Source organism: Mobula hypostoma, unplaced genomic scaffold (assembly GCF_963921235.1).
Source record: "Mobula hypostoma unplaced genomic scaffold, sMobHyp1.1 scaffold_158, whole genome shotgun sequence".
In the NCBI taxonomy this organism is placed as follows: Eukaryota; Metazoa; Chordata; class Chondrichthyes; order Myliobatiformes; family Myliobatidae; genus Mobula; species Mobula hypostoma.
In genome coordinates, this window is record NW_026948245.1 from 46,151 (window position 1) to 67,759 (window position 21,609).

Genomic DNA, 21,609 nt, shown 5'->3' on the forward strand with positions numbered 1-21,609 from the left:
GCCAGGGCATCAAAGGTTATGGTGAGAAGGCAGAGGAGTGGGACTAAATGGGAGAATGGATCAGCTCATGATAGAATGGTGGAGCAGACTCGATGGGCTAAATGGCCAACTTCTGCTCCTTTGTCTTATGGTTTTTGGTGATGATGTTTCCTCCCTCACAGGCCACAGTAGTAGTAGAAGACTGGAAAGTGGCAAATTTTATTCCTTTGGTGAAGAAAGGGAGTAGAGATAATCCTAGAAATTATAATCCTATATGGGCAATCTTGGAGAAATTCTTAGAGACAGGATTTACAAGCATTGGGAAAAGTACAGCTTGATTAGTGATAGTTGGCAAGGCTTTTGGGGAGGGGTGAACTTAACTGAATTCTTTGAAGAAGCAACAAAAAAATTTGATGAAGATAGAAGAGTGGATGTGGTGTAATGAATTTTAGTAAAGCATTTGACAAGTTTCCCTATAGTAAAGCAACACACGTCAAAGTTGCTGGTGAACGCAGCAGGCCAGGCAGCATCTGTAGGAAGAGGTGCAGTCGACGTTTCAGGCCGAGACCCTTCATCAGGACTAACTGAAGGAAGAGTGAGAAAGGGATTTGAAAGTTGGAGGGGGAGGGGGAGATGCAAAATGATAGGAGAAGACAGGAGGGGGAGGGATAGAGCCGAGAGCTGGACAGGTGATAGGCAAAAGGGGATACGAGAGGATCATGGGACAGGAGGTCCGGGAAGAAAGACAAGGGTGGGGGAACCCAGAGGATGGGCAAGAGGTATATTCAGAGGGACAGAGGGAGAAAAAGGAGAGTGAGAGAAAGAATGTGTGCATAAAAATGAGTAACAGATGGGGTACGAGGGGGAGGTGGGGCCTTAGCGGAAGTTAGAGAAGTCGATGTTCATGCCATCAGGTTGGAGGCTACCCAGACGGAATATAAGGTGTTGTTCCTCCAACCTGAGTGTGGCTTCATCTTTACAGTAGAGGAGGCCGTGGATAGACATGTCAGAATGGGAATGGGATGTGGAATTAAAATGTGTGGCCACTGGGAGATCCTGCTTTCTCTGGCGGACAGAGCGTAGATGTTCAGCAAAGCGGTGTCCCAGTCTGCGTCGGGTCTCACCAATATATAAAAGGCCACATCGGGAGCACTGGACGCAGTATATCACCCCAGTCGACTCACAGGTGAAGTGTTGCCTCACCTGGAAGGACTGTTTGGGGCCCTGAATGGTGGTAAGGGAGGAAGTGTAAGGGCATGTGTAGCACTTGTTCCGCTTACACGGATAAGTGCCAGGAGGGAGATCAATGGGGAGGGATGGGGGGGGGGCGAATGGACAAGGGAGTTGCGTAGGGAGCGATCCCTGCGGAATGCAGAGAGAGGCGGGGAGGGAAAGATGTGTTTAGTGGTGGGATCCCGTTGGAGGTGGCGGAAGTTATGGAGAATAATATGTTGGACCCGGAGGCTGGTGGGGTGGTAGGTGAAGACCAGGGGAACCCTATTCCTAGTGGGGTGGTGGAAGGATGGAGTGAGAGCAGATGTACGTGAAATGGGGGAGATGCGTTTAAGAGCAGAGTTGATAGTGGAGGAAGGGAAGCCCCCTTCTTTAAAAAAGGAGGACATCTCCCTCGTCCTAGAATGAAAAGCCTCATCCTGAGAGCAGATGCGGCGGAGACGGAGGAATTGCGAGAAGGGGATGGCGTTTTTGCAAGAGACAGGGTGAGAAGAGGAATAGTCCAGATAGCTGTGAGAGTCAGTAGGCTTATAGTAGACATCAGTGGATAAGCTGTCTCCAGAGACAGAGACAGAAAGATCTAGAAAGGGGAGGGAGGTGTCGGAAGTGGACCAGGTAAACTTGAGGGCAGGGTGAAAGTTGGAGGTAAAGTTAATAAAGTCAACGAGTTCTGCATGCGTGCAGGAAGCAGCACCAATGCAGTTGTCGATGTAGCGAAGGAAAAGTGGGGGACAGATACCAGAATAGGCACGGAACATAGATTGTTCCACAAACCCAACAAAAAGGCAGGCATAGCTAGGACCCATACGGGTGCCCATAGCTACACCTTTAGTTTGGAGGAATTGGGAGGAGCCAAAGGAGAAATTATTAAGAGTGAGGACTAATTCTGCTAGACGGAGCAGAGTGGTGGTAGAGGGGAACTGATTAGGTCTGGAATCCAAAAAGAAGCGTAGAGCTTTGAGACCTTCCTGATGGGGGATGGAAGTATATAAGGACATCCATGGTGAAAATAAAGCGGTGGGGGCCAGGGAACTTAAAATCATCGAAAAGATTAAGAGCGTGAGAAGTGTCACGAACATAAGTCGGAAGGGATTGAACAAGGGGTGATAAAACAGAGTCGAGGTATGCAGAAACGAGTTCGGTGGGGCAGGAGCAAGCTGAGACAATAGGTCGGCCAGGACAGGCAGGTTTGTGGATCTTGGGTAGGAGGTAGAAACGGGAAGTGCGGGGTGTGGGAACTATAAGGTTGGTAGCAGTGGATGGGAGATCCCCTGAGCGGATAAAGTCGGTGATAGTGTGGGAGACAATGGCCTGGTGCTCCTTAGTGGGGTCACGATCGAGGGGTAAATAAGAGGAGGTATCCGCGAGTTGTCGCTGTGCCTCGGCAAGGTAGAGGTCAGTACGCCAGACTACAACAGCAACCCCCCTTATCGGCGGGTTTAATAATAAGGTTAGGATTAGCGCGGAGGGAGTGGAGAGCAGAGCGTTCCGAGGAACAACACCTTGTATTCCGTCTGGGTAGCCTCCAACCTGATGGCATGAACATCGACTTCTCTAACTTCCGCTAAGGCCCCACCTCCCCCTCATACCCCATCTGTTACTTATTTTTATGACGGGGGATCTCCCATCCACTGCTACCAACCTTATAGTCCAACATATTATTCTCCATAACTTCCGCCACCTCCAACGGGATCCCACCACTAAACACATCTTTCCCTCCCCGCCTCTCTCTGCATTCCGCAGGGATCGCTCCCTACGCAACTCCCTTGTCCATTCGCCCCCCCCCCATCCCTCCCCATTGATCTCCCTCCTGGCACTTATCCGTGTAAGCGGAACAAGTGCTACACATGCCCTTACACTTCCTCCCTTACCACCATTCAGGGCCCCAAACAGTCCTTCCAGGTGAGGCAACACTTCACCTGTGAGTCGACTGGGGTGATATACTGCGTCCGGTGCTCCCGATGTAGCCTTTTATATATTGGTGAGACCCGACGCAGACTGGGAGACCGCTTTGCTGAACATCTACGCTCTGTCCGCCAGAGAAAGCAGGATCTCCCAGTGGCCACACATTTTAATTCCACATCCCATTCCCATTCTGACATGTCTATCCACGGCCTCGTCTACTGTAAAGATGAAGCCACACTCAGGTTGGAGGAACAACACCTTGTATTCCATCTGGGTAGCCTCCAACCTGATGGCATGAACATTGACTTCTCTAACTTCCGCTAAGGCCCCACCTCCCCCTCGAACCCCATTTGTTATTTATTTTTATACACACATTCTTTCTCTCACTCTCCTTTTTCTCCCTCTGTCCCTCTGAATATACCTCTTGCCCATCCTCTGGGTTCCCCCCCCCCTTGTCTTTCTTCCCGGACCTCCTGTCCCATGATCCTCTCGTATCCCCTTCTGCCTATCACCTGTCCAGCTCTTGGCTCCATCCCTCCCCCTCCTGTCTTCTCCTATCATTTTGGATCTCCCCCTCACCCTCCAACTTTCAAATCCCTTACTCACTCTTCCTTCAGTTAGTCCTGACGAAGGGTCTCGGCCTGAAACATCGACTGTACCTCTTCCTAGAGATGCTGCCTGGCCTGCTGCGTTCACCAGCAACTTTGATGTGTGTTGCTTGAATTTCCAGCATCTGCAGATTTGCTGTTGTTTCTCTATAGTAAACTCGTTCAGAAAGTTAGGAGGTACAGAATGCAGGAAAACTTGGCCATAGGTGGCATTCTGCCTGGGAATTGATGATGAATGGTGTTCTGCAGGATACCTATTCTGGGTCCATGTTCTTTGATTTTTATAAGTAACTTGGATGAGGTACTGGAAACATGGGTAAGTAAGGCTGTGAGGGTTGGTGGTGATGTGGCTAGTATAGAATGTTGTAGGTTACAATGTGATATTGAGAGGATGCAAAGAAGTGTTAGATGGAGCTCAACCCAGAGAAACGTGAAGTGATTCAATTTCTACCTTCCTAATTGAAGTCAGAGTACAGTTAACAGCAGGATTCCTGACAGGAGAACAGGGAGTATGGGGTCCACATCTTTAGATCTCTCTCAAAGTTGCAGTGCAAGTTCACAGGGTTGTTAGATTGAGAAGGGGTTTAGTGTTTTGTCCTTCATTAGTTGGGGCTTGAATTCAAGAGTAGCAAAGTAATGTTTCAGCTCGAGAAACTCCGTTTAGAGCAGACTTGATTTATTTGTGTTCAGTTCTAGTCACCTCCTTATAGCACAAAGGCTTAAAGGTAAACATCCAGAGGTAGATTGTATGCAGAACAGTGAATGATTCAGATCTTCATTTGCCATTGTACCCCCAAAGCTTCATCATGATTAACACTACTTCACCCTTTTTCCAGATGTCAACCTGATAAACTTGCCTGTGCTGGTTCCAATACAAGTATGTTGCCACTTACCAGCTTTGTCACCACCTTCGTAGAAACTTGTTTTTAATCTAAATAATGCATATTCTGCTTCTTTGTTATATATGTTATTTAGCTGGAATTTCAAATTGCACAGATCTTTGTATATTGTCTTGATAAGACCTTTTGCAATGTGGTTATTTCTGCTTCCAGCTTTTTTATTTGCTTCGTACTTTTCTTCCTTTTAGATGTTTGTGCTATTAATTTTCCTCTTATATACACCTTGGATGCCTCCCATACTGAGGACAGCTTTACTGTGGTCCCTACATTCAATTCAAAAAACTAAGTCAGATATTTAAATCAATTTGAATTTCAATTGGTGCATGGTCTGATAATGCTATTGGGCCAATTTTACCGTCTATCACCTGTTCTACAATGGAGTTGGATATTAGAAAAAAAATCTAGAGTTCTTTTCCGGATGGATTCACCAATTGCCATATATCCAGCAGACCGATATCCTCAATAAGTTGATGCAAGGCAGCCTTGTCCCTAGGTACTGGTGATGGTTGAAATTTGCTTTTTATCAGTAACAGGATCCATTACTTGGTTAAAGTCTCCTGCTAAAATTATTTTTCCTTCCCTGGTACCTAAAATTTCATTCACTTTGTTAAGAAAGTCTGGGTCTTCCTTATTAGGTGCATATATGTTACAAAGTACTACTTTCACCCCATGAATAAGTGCATCTATATAAATTATCCTGTCTTCCTTGTCTTTAAATTCCCCAAGCAATACAAAACTAAGTTTTTTGTTAACCAAAATCATTGTCCCATTTTGTTTGCTATTAAGTGATGAATAGAATACCTGGCCCACCCAATCTGTTCTAAATTTCAGTGCTTCAACATCTTCAAAATGTGTTTCCTGGATAAATGCAACATCAATTTGTTTACCTTTAAGGTATGATAAGATCTTTTTCCTCTTGATTGATTGATTGGGTTTCCACACCCATTAATGTTCCATGATATGAAATTAACCATTTTCATGCACACATGTTCAAAAATATACATTGACCGGGATGGCTGAATCTGGAACGCAATAAAATGAAAACTCCAAAAAGAAAACCTGCTGTACTCTATCCCCGTGCTCAATTATTGTCAACAAACACTGCAAATGCTGCGCTCTCAAACAAGTAAACGAACATAACTCAAAAACATAGAAATAATATATTCCTGCCAGATTAACTAACAAATAAAAACAAACAGGCAGGATAAACTCCACAAAGAAACAGAAAAGAGAAAGACATGACATGGTTCGCAAAGTGCCGTGCCAGCTAGTAAGCCTAGCCCTAATCAGACCACTTTAACCAGCTCCCCACCCACCCTGTTATACCTGAAAAGTTATCTCCACCTATTACTGTAATCATATCCTGTCTCTCAGTCAGTGCCAGCACCGCAGTTTTCCTGAATGAATTTCTCTGCTTCTGCAGCAGTAGTAAGGATCTTGTTTTTTCCTTTCCACATGAAGCGTAGAACTGCTGGATAACCAAGTGTATACCTCAAGTTGACTTTTTGCAGCATTTTCCGAGCTGTAGTAAATGCCCTCCGTTTTTCAGCCAATTCCCTGGACATATCTGGAAAGAAGGAAACTTTGCATTCCTCCCACTCAACTCTTCTCTTTGCTTTGGCCGCTTGCAGCACTTTCTCTCTGGCCGAAGAGCACAAGAATCGTATTAGGACCTAGAAGCCGAGGCCCGATGCGCCCCCTCAATCTCAAACTCTGCGTTCAGTTCGATGCCAAATCCTTCGGACATGATTCTTTGCACACACTTAATCAGACCACTCGTTTCTGCACCCTCCTTTAGACCGATCAGCCTGACGTTGCGTCTGCTCCTATTCTCAAGCTCCTCAACACGGTCCAAGCAGGACCAAGCGTTTATTATTTTGCTCGCTAGCACCCACCAGTTGCACTGTGGTGTCCTCCACACTAGGGAGGCGGCCCTCGGCTTCTGTCAGCCTCTTTTGAATGGCATTGACTCCGTTGTCATTTCCTTAATCGTAGATACATTAGCAGCCACCGCGGATGGAGTGGAACTCATATGACTAATGTTACGTACCCCGTAACTGGGTTGCCAAACCAGCAGAAATGGATCACTCAGTTGGAGTCTGGAGTACTAGAACTAAGAAAGTTTTATTAAAGAAACAAGCAACACAGTAATCGAAAGGATAATAAATGCAACAGTTCAGCGATGATAAACACACGTGCACAGAATTAAGATAACAGCATCAATCAAGCTCTATCGTTGTCTAGGGGTAAATGACCAAATTTCAAAGTGACTCAAAGTTCAGTCAAGTTTAGTAGTTCAGTTCGCAGTAATCGTTGCCATGGCGATGGACAACGTGGGGGAAGAGAGAGATAGAACAGGAACAACTGATCATTCAGACACTGCTTCACTCACAGACCGGCGAGATTGCTCACAAGCAACTTTTGGGCGGGTCCTTGGTGATGTCACCTGAGGTCACCGACTGTGACCCCTCTTCCAGATGCGGTCGATCCTCTGCAGTGAACCCGGCACCCAGGCAAAGGCGGACACACACCGGGTTCCCGCTGATCGCACCTTTCCACCCTTGTCGTTGTCTGGTGCTTCTCACCCACTCGTGAGAGGCGCACCGCTTCCAGGGTCTCGTTACCTCGGGTGGCGTGTGTCCCTGTCTTAGCGAACCAGTCCCTTTTTATCCCCCTGCTGGGGTATCGCCTGTCCATCACTTTAAACAGTTTAAGGTTCAAAGGGGGGAGCCGCTCCAGACAGCTCTCTCTCCCCCGTTCCTTCATTACACATCTCCAGACGCTGCTCCATTGTTCCTTATCTCTCCTTCCCCTGAGGGCAGGTGGCAGACCACTTGCTGATGTCACTGATGCTAACCCAGGCCAGCAAACATCTTAATTTTATGTGTATTCTCGTCACACTAACCTCAGCCAGTAAATTCTCCATGTTGGAGCCTTGGTCCGCCTGTGTCGTTAGTGTGGCTTGAACTTCGGATTGTGGGCTCTGTCTTGTAGCCACGCAGCTCGTTGTAGCGCTCTTAGAAGGTCTTGACATTGTACAGTTATCTCACAAAGTTTTTATTAGCACTTAGTGAAGAAAACAAACAGTTTCTAACTGCAGGACAGCTGTATCCGGACAAGGCGGGATAAATATGCTCTAATTTACAGAATTTCATGGTGGGTTGTAGGAGCTCCGCTAACGTGCGACCATCTTGCCCGGCGCCCACATGGTATTATTTTAGATACCTCCCCATAAGGCAACTCGGGTAACATTTTCTCTACTTTTTAAAAACATCCTTCTACCTTGGTTTCAAAGGAATAAATAACTGAAATGGTGTAAAGTTCGATCACATCATGCTTGAGGTTTTTGATTACAGAAATATACTGGCCAGGCCCTGCAGAGGGTATGATCCAAAATCAGTTGACAGATGCCTGCAGTCCAGGCTGGGTTGACCGCTTATGACCCTCCTTAGATACTCCCTGACTTGCAGAGTTCCTTCAGCATTTACTGTATTACTCTGGGTTTGAAGCTTGTAGCACAAGTTAAATATGCTTCCAGCCCACTGTTAAATCCAGTTCTTCCAGCAAATATTTTTGTAAAATTAAGTTGGTTTGATGAAATGACAAATTTCCTTCAATAATACTTCAAAATCTGTCAGTTTAAAATTTTCAAGTTTACTACAAGAACAGTTACTCTGTAATTTAACATGAGCATTTATGCCATGTTGGCAATACTGAAGGTGGTTACATGCACGAGTGTTTAATTTTTTCACTTTACACTATTTGGCACAGTCAAAAGCTTTTCACCAGTCAGATAATACTTCATTATCCCACAGTAAACAGACTCTTAAGACAAGGTTTAATTAAACACTCCAGGATCAACATAGGGATATGCAAGAAATTCTCCCAATTTATTCCCGTCAGTGTCGTAGTGAAGCATTCTGAAACACGTGTCACAGAAAAAGCATGGATCCTGAGGGGCAAAACTATCATTGTTGGTCACCCACCTGAAGAAAAGAAATAACAAAATTATTGTTTATTAGAAGACTAACAAACTATTTTCTATATCCACAACTGAAAAAGCACCTGTAGTCCAATGAAAGAGATGAGGAGCAACTTCTTTCGCCAAAAGGCGGTGAATCTATGGAGTATATAGCTATGGACAGCTGTGGAGGCCAAGTCATTGAGTAGATTTAAAATGGAGGTTGATAGGTTCTTGCTTAGGGCATAAAAGGTTACAAGGAGAATGGGGTTGAGAAGGATAATAAATCAGCCATGATGGAATTATGGAACAGACACTTAGTGGCCTCATTCTGCTGCCATGCCTTATGGTTTTATAAAGACCGACTCTCACAACAACCATTTTCTCTTCCTCGCACCAATTAAAATGCAAAAGCAATATGGCATTACAGCTTTATTTCTGATTTTGAGGGTTTTTTTTACATGCTGTTGAAAAACATCCACACTGATGATCATCTGATAATCACAAGACAGTTTTTGAAACCTCTGCCTTAATTTCATAGATACTTCATGGTTTAACTGCAATGTGTTCTTAGTTAACAGCATCTCCATGAAGTAAAGTTTAGCTTGTAGGTTGATGTGGGTTACTGAGCACTACAACCAAAAGTTATTTTAATGTCTGAGCAAGCTAGATTTATTTGCTATTAAAAAAAATCAACCACAATAGCCTCTTCCAGATGAACTTTACATATCCAGGTGAAGCGGTTTCATTTAGTGTGATCATCCATTTGCAAAAGGTTTAAAGTTATTTGACAATCAAATTGTGCATCAAGGTTCAACACAATTTGAAGCAGAAAAGAATTGCTCCAGGAGTGATATGCTGTGTCCTTAAAAACACAGATGTATTGAGTGTGTTAAAGTTACTGATCTGGCATTCTCAGTATCTGAACCATAGAAAGATATTTTGGGTCGCCCCATCATTTCAGAATTCACTCCCAAGAACAGTATATCTTTCACCAAAATACTTTGCCCACATCCTCAGACCAAGCAGTGACAGTCATAAAAGTTGCTGGTGAATGCAGCAGGCCAGGCAGCATCTCTAGGAAGAGGTACAGTCGACGTTTCGGGCTGAAACCCTTCGTCAGGACTAACTGAAGGAAGAGTTAGTAAGAGATTTGAAAGTGGGAGGGGGAGGGGGAGATCTGAAATGATAGGAGAAGATAGCAACTTTTATGTGTGTTGCTTGAATTTCCAGCATCTGCAGATTTCCTTGTGTCAGTGTCAGTCATGTAGCATTTTGCTATACTATGATACCATCCTCCAGTACAAACCACATTTCCAGAAAAGTTGGGACATTTTCCAAAATGCAATAAAAACAAAAATCTGTGATATGTTAATTCACGTGAACCTTTATTTAACTGACAAAAGTACAAAGAAAAGATTTTCAATAGTTTTACTGACCAACTTAATTGTATTTTGTAAACATACACAAATTTAGAATTTGATGGCTGCAACACACTCAACAAAAGTTGGGACAGAGGCATGTTTACCATTGTGTTACATCACCTTTCCTTTTAATATCATTTTTTAATCGTTTTAGAACTGAGGATACTAATTGTAGTAGATTTGCAATTGGAAATTTTGTCCATTCTTGCTTGATGTAAGACTTCAGCTCCTCAACAGTCCGTGGTCTCCATTGTCTGATTCTCCTCTTCATGATGCGCCATAGATTTTCAATAGGAGATAGATCTGGACTGGCAGCAGGCCAGTCAAGCACACGCACTCTGTTTCTACAAAGCCACGCTGTTATAGCCCGTGCAGAATGTGGTCTGGCATTGTCCTGCTGAAATAAGCATGGACGTCCCGGGAAGAGACGTCACCTTGATGGCAACATATGTCTCTCTAAAATGATAATATACGCCTCAGAGTCAATGGTACCTTCACATACATGCAACTCACCCATGCCGTGGGCACTGATGCACCCCCATACCATCACAGATGCTGGCTTTTGCACCTTTTGCTGATAACAATCAGGATGGTCGTTTTCATCTTCGGCACGGAGAACTTGACGCCTGTTTTTTCCGAAAACTAGCTGAAATGTGGACTCATCTGACCACAGCACACGGTTCCACAGTCTTTCGGTCCATCTGAGATGAGCTCGGGCCCAGAGAACTCGCCGGCATTTCTGCATAGAGTTGATGTATGGCTTCCTCCTTGCATAATACAGTTTCAAGTTGCATTTCTGGATGCAGCGACGGACTGTGTTGAGTGACAATGGTTTTCCGAAGTACTCCCGAGCCCAGGTGGCTATAATTGTCACAGTAGCATGACGGTTTCTTAGGCAGTGCCGCCTGAGGGCTTGAAGATCACGTGCATTCAACAGTGGTTTCCGACCTTGCCGTTTACGCACTGAGATGTCTCAGAATTCTCTGAATCTTTTCACAATATTATAGAAACATAGAAAATAGGTGCAGGAGTAGGCCATTCGGCCCTTCGAGCCTGCACCGCCATTTATTATGATCATGGCTGATCCTCCAACTCAGAACACCGCCCCAGCCTTCCCTCCATACCCCCTGACCCCCGTAGCCACAAGGGCCATATCTAACTCCCTCTTAAACATAGCCAATGAACTGGCCTCAACAGTTTCCTGTGGCAGAGAATTCCACAGATTCACCACTCTCTGTGTGAAGAAGTTTTTCCTAATCTCGGTCCTAAAAGGCTTCCCCTTTATCCTCAAACTGTGACCCCTCGTTCTGGACTTCCCAACATCGGGAACAATCTTGCTGCATCTAGCCTGTCCAATCCCTTTAGGATTTTATACGTTTCAATCAGATCCCCCCTCAATCTTCTAAATTCCAACGAGTACAAGCCCAGTTCATCCAGTCTTTCTTCATATGAAAGTCCTGCCATCCCAGGAATCAATCTGGTGAACCTTCTTTCTACTCCCTCTATGGCAAGGATGTCTTTCCTCAGATTAGGGGACCAAAACTGCACACAATACTCCAGGTGTGGTCTCACCAAGGCCTTGTACAACTGCAGCAGTACCTCCCTGCTCCTGTACTCGAATCCTCTTGCTATAAATGCCAGCATACCATTCGCCTTTTTCACCGCCTGCTGTACCTGCATGCCCACTTTCAATGACTGGTGTATAATGACACCCAGGTCTCGTTGCATCTCCCCTTTTCCTAATCGGCCACCATTCAGATAATAATCTGTTTTCCTATTTTTGCCACCAAAGTGGATAACTTCACATTTATCCACATTAAATTGCATCTGCCATGAATTTGCCCACTCACCCAACCTATCCAAGTCACTCTGCATCCTCTTAGCATCCTCCTCACAGCTAACACTGCCACCCAGCTTCGTGTCATCCGCAAACTTGGAGATGCTGCATTTAATTCCCTCAGCCAAGTCATTAATATATATTGTAAACAACTGAGGTCCCAGCACTGAGCCTTGCGGTACCCCACTAGTCACCGCCTGCCATTCTGAAAAGGTCCTGTTTATTCCCACTCTTTGCTTCCTGTCTGCTAACCAATTCTCCATCCACATCAATACCTTACCCCCAATACCGTGTGCTTTAAGTTTGCACACTAATCTCCTGTGTGGGACCTTGTCAAAAGCCTTTTGAAAATCCAAATATACCACATCCACTGGTTCTCCCCTATCCACTCTACTAGTTACATCCTCAAAAAATTCTATGAGATTCGTCAGACATGATTTTCCTTTCACAAATCCATGCTGACTTTGTCCGATGATTTCACCGCTTTCCAAATGTGCTGTTAATACATCTTTGATAACTGACTCCAGCAGTTTCCCCACCACCAACGTTAGGCTAACCGGTTTATAATTCCCCGGTTTCTCTCTCCCTCCTCTTTTAAAAAGTGGGGTTACATTAGCCACCCTCCAATCCTCAGACACTAGTCCAGAATCTAACGAGTTTTGAAAAATTATCACTAATGCATCCACTATTTCTTGGGCTACTTCCTTAAGCACTCTAGGATGCAGACCATCTGGCCCTGGGGATTTATCTGCCTTCAATCCCTTCAATTTACCTCACACCACTTCCCTACTAACAAGTATTTCGCTCAGTTCCTCTATCTCACTTGACCCTCTGTCCCCTACTATTTCTGGAAGATTATTTATGTCCTCCTTAGTGATGACAGAACCAAAGTAATTATTCAATTGGTCTGCCATGTCCTTGCTCCCCATAATCAATTCACCTGTTTCTGTCTGCAGGGGACCTACATTTGTCTTTACCAGTCTTTTCCTTTTTACATACCTATAAAAGCTTTTACAGTCAGTTTTTATGTTCCCTGCCAGTTTTCTCTCATAATCTTTTTTCCCCTTCCTAATTAAGCCCTTTGTCCTCCTCTGTTGAACTCTGAATTTCTCCCAGTCCTCAGGTGAGCCACTTTCTCTGGCTAATTTGTATGCTTCTTCTTTGGAATTGATACTATCCCTAACTTCTCTTGTCAGCCACGGGTGCACTACCTTCCTTGATTTATTCTTTTGCCAAACTGGGATGAACAATTGTTGTAGTTCATCCATGCAACCTTTAAATGCTTGCCATTGCATATCCACCGTCAATCCTTTAAGTGTCATTTGCCAGTCTATCTTAGCTAATTCACGTCTCATACCTTCAAAGTTACTCCTCTTTAAGTTCAGAACCTTTGTTTCTGAATTAACTATGTCACTCTCCATCTTAATGAAGAATTCCACCATATTATGGTCACTCTTACCCAAGGGGCCTCTCACGACAAGATTGCTAATTAACCCTTCCTCATTGCTAAAAACCCAGTCCAGAATAGCCTGCTCTCTAGTTGGTTCCTCGACATGTTGGTTCAAAAAACCATCCTGCATACATTCCAAGAAATCCTCTTCCTCAGCACCTTTACCAATTTGGTTCACCCAATCTACATGTAGGTTGAAGTCACCTATTATAACTGCTGTTCCTTTATTGCACACATTTCTAATTTCCTGTTTAATACCATCTCCGACCTCACTACTACTGTTAGGTGGCCTGTACACAACTCCCACCAGGCTTAGTGTTACGCAGCTCTACCCATATCGATTCCACATCTTCCCGGCTTATGTCCTTCCTTTCTATTGCGTTAATCTCTTCTTTAACCAGCAACGCCACCCCACCTCCCCTTCCTTCATGTCTATTCCTCCTGAATATTGAATATCCCTGAACGTTGAGCTCCCATCCTTGGTCACCCTGGAGCCATGTCTCTGTGATCCCAACTATATCATAATCATTAATAATAATCTGCACTTTCAATTCATCCACCTTATTACAAATGCTCCTTGCATTGACACACAAAGCCTTCTGGCACTCTTTTACAACTCTCTTAGCCCTTACACAATTATGTTGAAAAGTGGCCCTTTCAGTACAGTACAGTAGATGTTGAAAGACCTAAATTCTCTGCAATCTTGTGTTGAGAAATATTCCTTTTGAACTGATACTTGAATATTCTGTGCACTTTCCAATCTTACTTAACTCTGTCCCAACTTTTGTTGAGTGTGTTGCAGCCATCAAATTCTAAATTTGTGTATATTTACAAAATACAATTAAGTTGGTCAGTAAAACTATTGAAAATCTTTTCTTTGTACTTTTGTCAGTTAAATAAAGGTTCACGTGAATTAACATATCACGGATTTTTGTTTTTATTGCATTTTGGAAAATATCCCAACTTTTCTGGAAATGGGGTTTGTAAATATACCTTGAATTCTCCTGGCTTTAGTTAAGTGTGTCCTCAAAGGGACATTGAACTAAGATTAATAAAATTCAAACTGACTCTCTCCATGCTTCAGTTTGAAACATCTGAATACCCCAAGGTTTCTGTACATGTCATACGCACACTTGACAAAAGAATAAAAAATAAATAGGTTCATAACCAGTGACGAGAGGTGTGCTGCAGGGATCAGTGCTACGTCCATTGTTTTTGATCATCTATATCAATGATCTGGATGATAATGCGGTAAACCGGGTCATCAAATTGGGGTGCATTGGAGAGTGAGGAAGGCTTGCGGCGATATCTGGCCCAGTTGGAAAAATGGGCTGAAAACAGCAGATGGAACTTAATGCAGACAAGTGGGAGGTATTGCACTCTGGGAGGACAAACCAGGGTAGGGCATTGAAGAGTCTGGTAGAGCTCTTCGTGGGAATACAGATCCATAATTCCTTGAAAGTGGTATCACAGGTAGGTAGAGCTTTTGGCACACTGTCCTTCATAACTCAAAACTGAGTATAGAAGTTGGAGTGCTATGTTGAAGTTGAATAAGACACTGGTAAGACCAAATTTGGAGTTTTGTTTGCAGATCTGGTCATCTACCTAAAAGAAAGATATCAATAAGATTGAAAGAGAACAAAGAAAATTTACAAGGATGTTGCCAGGACTTGAGTCATAGAGAAAGATAAATAGGTTAGGACTTTATTCCGTGGAGCATAGAAGAATGAGAGGGGTAGATTTGTTAGGGGTATATAAAACTATGAGGGGCACAGCTAGATTAAATGCAAGCAGGTGAGATTGGAATTAGAGGTCATAGGTTACGGGTAAACACTGAAGGGAACTTGTGCACTCAGAGGGCTGTGCGAGTGTGGAATGAGCTACCAGTGGAAATGGTGATGCAAGTTTGATTACAATTTTTAGGTTTGGCTAAGTACATTGGTAAGTGGGAGGGGTATGGAGCAGTATGGTCCAGGTGCAGTTGATGGAACTAGATGGAATAAGAGTTTGGCACAGACTAAGTGGGCTCTATGAGTCAATGACTTATTTTTCTGAGAAATAAACTGTAGATTGGCTTTAACAATGGCATACAACTCACCTGACTATAAATAACTTGCAAACTGAGCACTTCCGAGTCCACATCCAGGGTTTTTTGATAACGCACGGGTACAATGTCTTATCTAGGCAATCATCATGATGGACAAGTCTGTGAGCACAAATAGATGTAAATAAAACTTCATCACATAAGCACCAAGTATGGCCCTACTAGTTCTTTGGTGCCTTATTACATTCTATGTACTGTCTAGTGAATGCTTAACAACGTCTGAAAGAATCCCTAGATCTTTGTTGTCATTTAGCGTAATGGTTATCAGAGCACAGAAACAGGCGCTCCGGCCCACCCTGTCCGTGTTGACCATCAAGTAGCCATTATATTGATTCCTTTTATACAACACTTGCTCAGTAGTGTCCCATGCCTTAGAGATTCAAATGTAGGTATTCTCAGCTCTCAGCCAGTGCGCACAAATATCAATCTATCACTGGGTGAAAACAACTCTTAATAATATCCTCTTTGAACCTCATACCTTAACTCAGGCCTTCTTATTATAGGTCACACTTCTATGGGTTTATACATCACTATCAGATCTCTGCACTCAAAGGAAAATAAACTTAGCTTATATGGCCTCTCTTCATATCTGAGGCAGATTTATTAGTGGATTTACTTCACACTTCCTCCAAAGCAATTTTTTATATGGTAGCATCAAGATCTACACAATATTTTATAAGTTCCCTGCTCTTATATTCTATGCCCCAGCAAATGAAGGCTATCATTCCACACTGCATGATTTATCATTCTGTCTAGCATATCAACCTTCAGGGATCTGTGAATTTGTACCCCAAGGAACCTCTGATCTTCATGAATGGGTCCCATCATTCACCACACTTACTTTGCCTCCAAAGATGCATCACTTTGGAATAAACAGGATTAAATTACTGATTGGCGTGGCAGTATTCAAGAAAGAAAAAATCGATGAGGCAGCTGAAGGGAAAATACAAAGTGACATGGCAAATTTTCATCGTTCTGCACAAAGTTACAGAAAGGTTAAGTCGAACAATGCCACTCTAATTCCACGAGAGAGAGTCTTTGCCTCTTTTTAAAATTTAGTATGTTATTAAGTACTGAAGAGAGTAAAGACAATCTAAGAATATTGTTGAGCCTGCTGAATTTTATTTAAGAAGAAAGATCTTCTGAGATCTTTTCCATCAGCCGGAAGAAGCTGAGAGGAGCTTTAATGGTTGCATATAAAATCATAGGAGGCCTAGGATAGGATGAACAAGAAGAACCATTACCCTGAGCAAAAATTTTAACAAGAAAATATTCAGGATAAGATGTTGTAATTTGAGAGATCCAATGTAAAGTGAATTACAGTCCCTTAACAGTACTAATGCCCAGAGGGATCTTGGGTCCAAGTCTGTGATTCCCTCAGGTAGCTGCATGGGTTGGGCATATGTTTCTTGTGCAGCTGCATCAGGAAGACTTTAAAGCTCCCTGCTTCTTTCTATACAATAGACCTAATCAATCCCCCTCCGCCATCTGGCAGAACTGGTTCTCAAACGACAATTTTTCTTGTCTCCTCCCATGTTTTCCAAACCCAAGTTGTTGCCATGGCACCTGCATGGGCCCAGTTATACCTGCCTTTTCATTGGCTACATTGGTAACATTCCTCAGCTCTTCCTGCACTACATCAATGCCTGTATTGATGCTGTTTTCTGCACCACTTCTGAGCTCATCAATTTCATCAACTTTGCCTCCAACTTTCACCCTGCCCTCAGATTTAGAACCACAACTATTGTTGACTGCAGAACAGTTTTGGCTTCATAAGCTGAATCAAAAGGAAGGGTAGTCCATTTCAGCTTAATGATGCACTGACAAACCGTTTAGTTTACAAGAAAGTATTCAAAAACAGCCCATAACTGGAGGTCAACTTACAATTAAAAGAGCAGTGAAATAGCTGATCAATGGAAACAGCAGACAAATTGCAATGTCTAAACAAAATCCAGCCTGCCCAAACAAATTCTGTTATCATTGTGGCAGGGGCTCACATACAGCAGACAAATAAAGGCACTGCACAGAGAAAATAAAAAAGTCAAGCTGCAGTTTTAGTAAGAGCACTAAATCTGCTTGCTGTTGTTGAAAGTGTGATAATGATGAGAATGACACAGGACTGCGAAGCCTTGAGATTTACAATGTGAAAACTGCCAAGAGCCGAACCACAAGGCTTACAACCAGGATTAAATGGGAAATTAATGGTAGAGGCAGGTTCAATTTTGTCATTTAAAAAAATAATTGGATAGGTATATGGACAGGAAAGGTATGGAGGGCTATGGGCTGAGTGCAGGTAGATTGGACTGGGTGAGAGTAAACGTTCGGCATGGACTAGAAGGGCCGAGATGGCCTGTTTCCATGCTGTAATTGTTATACGGTTAATTAAAATGGAATTGGGCATGGTTTGGCTGTTTCAGTCATTCAACAAAATGAGCTTGAACTGTATTTCAAAAATACTTAACTGAAACCTGCAGATATCCAACTAAGAATTTATATTGGAGAAAAGATTAACTCCCACGGGAATGGCATTTATAACAGTGAAATACAACAACCAACAAGCCACAATGGCACAAATGTGGCAAAAACAAGAGGGTCAGCATTGTGGGGACGCGGCTGGCTGAGGCAACTCCAACTTAATTGGAGATCCATCCACTATTTGCAAGCCATAACCCAGTAAGTCAACTGAAGGTGAATTTAAAAAGGTACTGGATGATGCCACAAATGTCTCAATGCTGTACACCATGAACCGTTTCCCAACAGAAGGCAACAGGTATTGGTACCAACTTCTGTGCCTCTGGTTGGAAAGCATAATGGACCACACTGCTCGAGGAAATGTGAAGGTGATGAAAACACTGGTCCAACTACAACAGTTTTTGAAGGAAACATATCCAAAAAAGCTTCTGATATGTTAATCAGGCAATTACTTACGGAATGTGCCTTGTTTTTAAACTGAAAGAGAGTTCCAGGTGCTTCAGGAAATTTGCAAGCATTCAGCTTTTGTGAGTATAAAGACCATAAGCATAGGAGTAGAATCAGGCCATTTGGCCCATCAAGTCTGCTCCACCATTCAATCATAGCTGATCCTTCTTCCCCACTTCCTAACCTTGATCCCATATCCAATCAAGAACCTATGAAGCGCTACCTTAAATACACCAAATGACTGGCCTCCACAGCTGCCTATGGTAATAAATTCCACAGATTCACCAACCTGTGGCTAAAGAAATTTCTCCACATCTCTGATTTCAATGAAGACCCCTCTATCCTGAGGCCGAGCCCGCTTGTCCTAGACTCCCCTGCAATGGGAAACATCCTTTCCACATCTACTCTGTCTAGGCCTTTCAACATTCGAAAGGGTTCAATGACCGCACTCCCCCCCCATCCTTCTAAATTCCAGTGAGTACAGACCCAGAGCTATCAAACGTTCCTTGTAATGATAACACTTTCATTTCTGGAATCATCCTTGTGAACCTTCTCTGAATCCTCTCCAATGCCAACACATCTTTTCTTTGATGAGGAGCCCAGAACTATTTATAATACTCAAGGGGAGGCCTCACCAGTGCCTTATAAAGCCTCAGCATCACATCCTTGCTCTTGTATTCTAGACCTCCTGAAATGAATGCTAACATTGCATTTGCCTTCCTCACCACTGACTCTATCTGCAAGTTAACCTTTAGGGTGTTCTGCACAAAGACTCCCAAGTCTCTTTGCATCTCAGATTTTTAGATTTTCTCCCCATTTAGAAAACAGTCTGCACATTTATTGTTTCTACCAAAGTGCATGACCATGCATTTTTTAAGTGCATTTCATTTGCCACTTTCTTACCTGTTCTCCTAATCCAAGTCCTTCTGCAGCCTACCTGCATCCTCAATAGCACCTGCTCCTCCACCAATCTTCGTATCATCTGCAAACTTGGCAACAAAGCCATTTATTACATCATCTAAATCATTGATATACAGCATAAAAAGCAGTGGTCCCAATACTGACCCCTGCAGAACACCACTAGTCACTGGCAGCCAACCAGAAAAGGATCCTTTTATTTCCACTTGCTGCCTCCTATCAATCAGCCAATGCTCTAACCATGCCAGTAACTTTCCTGTAATTCCTTGGGCTCTCAATTTGATAAGTAGCCTCATGTGGCACCTTGTCAAAGGCCTTCTGAAAATCCAAATATACAACATCCACTGCATCCCTTTATCTATCCTACTTGTAATCTCCTCAAAGAATTCCAACAGATCCTTCAGGCAAGATTTTCCCTTAAGGAAACCATGCTGACTTAGTCCTATCTTGTCCTGTGTCACCAAGTACTCCATAACCTCATCCTTAACAATCGACTCCAACATCTTCCCAACCACTGAAGTCAGACTAATGGGTCTATAATTTTCTTTCTGCTGCCTTCCTCCTTCAAACATGAAGGTCCCAAGATCATTCTTGCATCAAACTACTACACACAGGATTATAAAAGCTTCTACATTCAATTCAAAAGGAAATATTAGAGAATTCTTTCTTTAACTTCTATCTGATAGCCCGTGCTGGTTACAGCATAGTTATGGATATTGCATGAGGAGGTGATCTATGTTAACTGTGAAAAATTTTGACAGTAGTGAACAGCAAATCAGAAACAAGCTAATAGAAAGCACTTGGTACTTCTGGAATTATATTTCATGTTGGGAGTGAGTGGATGAGAGAGGAGAGGTAACAAGGAAATTAATCTCTCTAAACATGCATCATTGTTTAAAAATAATTCAGTTTATAACTGAACTGCTTTTCACTGAACGCTTCAGGGAGAAATTAGTTGTGAGAATATTATTATAAGATAATCATCGCGTGAAGGGCATTTTATTTTCTTATGGAAAAAAAATCAAATCAAAATAAAAACTAAGGCTTATACATAAATGTTCTTGAGCCTTCAACATCTTGAACATTATGAAATTCTTTATAGAATGTGTCAGAACAGGAATTCATTAAAATACCTGATATCTGTGATGATGACGAGATGCTCACAATCACCTTGGTGACAATACAAGTATGGGTAGCCAACTTTAATACACATTTCATTGAAAGTGTAGTTCTCCATTTTAGCTGTACGAAACTTGCCATAACCTCTGTCGTGAGACTCTACCCAGTCAATAATGGTTCTAAGGACAGAAAGTATAATCACTACAATCAAGAAATTGTTGCTGTTTAAAATGAGGACAGCTATATTTAACCAACTGCAAGATGCTTTCATCCAAAGGAGTTGCTGGTTTGCATCAGTTATGAAGGAAAAGCACTTCGAATGACCAAACATATTTCCCACAAAAACCTAATTATCTATGGTAACAACTTTCACTTTCCAGGCACTTGGTATCAGCTGTCAGTGTCTCAGATATCCAGAAGTTATATCATCAAGTTAACTGCACAGTCAAGTACATTATAAATAATTCAGAGGAAATAAGAAGGCAAATTTTAACCTTTAAATCAGAACACATTAATGAAATAAGATGTTAAAAATGAAAAAAAAATTAGAAGTTGTTATTTTATTCATAAAAAAACACATCATTCTTTAGACCTCCCTGAATGTTTGTTAAACAACATTTATGGTCAAGGATATCATTAAAAACTGATAAGGGCTCTACGTTATGTGATGCATATTTTTATAATACTTTACAGTGGGACTGTTAACAGATTAAATTTTTGCCAGGTCAGCTGATTTCAGCTTCATTACCGTTAAGAAAGATGAAAATAGTGCTGTTTATTCTGGACTATTGATAACTTCAGAATTTCTACTGAAATTCAAATATCCCTAAGATTCTGGCAATTTTACAAAGTAATGAGTATAAACACACTGTTAGCTTTGCTGTCAATATTACTACAAAATCAGTACAATTATTATGACAATTCTAATGGAAATTAGAATTGGGCAGAATGAAGATGGCACTAGACAGCAACTTCTTTGAGCTCATCTGCAGAAACAGCTTATTTCAATCTTTAATGTCTCTTTTTTTCCTTTTCAAGGGGGATGGGGATCTGTAGGAGACCCTAACCTACAGTCACACTCAAACATTGGTTCTTTGCGGCGAAGGGACCCGCTTGTGGGGCTCAGCGATTGGCAATTTTTCGATATCTCAAGAATGTAGCCTGGAAGACGAGTGTGCCTTTAGGGTTCTGAGGTTTTTCAGCCCTGGGGACGGCTGATTCTATGGCAGCGCTGCCAAATGAAGCATCACAGG

At 42.7% G+C, this 21,609-nt stretch overlaps 1 protein-coding gene across 1 annotated transcript in view; it reads right to left on the reverse strand.

The window, feature by feature from the left end:
• Nucleotides 1–6,744: 6,744 nt before the first annotated feature.
• The window catches only part of snapc3 (small nuclear RNA activating complex, polypeptide 3), a 71,112-nt gene continuing 56,247 nt past the window's right edge, over nt 6,745–21,609 (reverse strand). The window contains exons 7-9 of the mRNA XM_063040132.1: nt 20,371–20,535; nt 15,395–15,502; nt 6,745–8,610 (exon numbers count right to left, since the gene is read on the reverse strand). Coding sequence (XP_062896202.1) covers nt 8,463–8,610; nt 15,395–15,502; nt 20,371–20,535 — 421 coding nt within the window. The 3' untranslated portion in view covers nt 6,745–8,462. The remainder of the gene's footprint in view (nt 8,611–15,394; nt 15,503–20,370; nt 20,536–21,609) is intronic.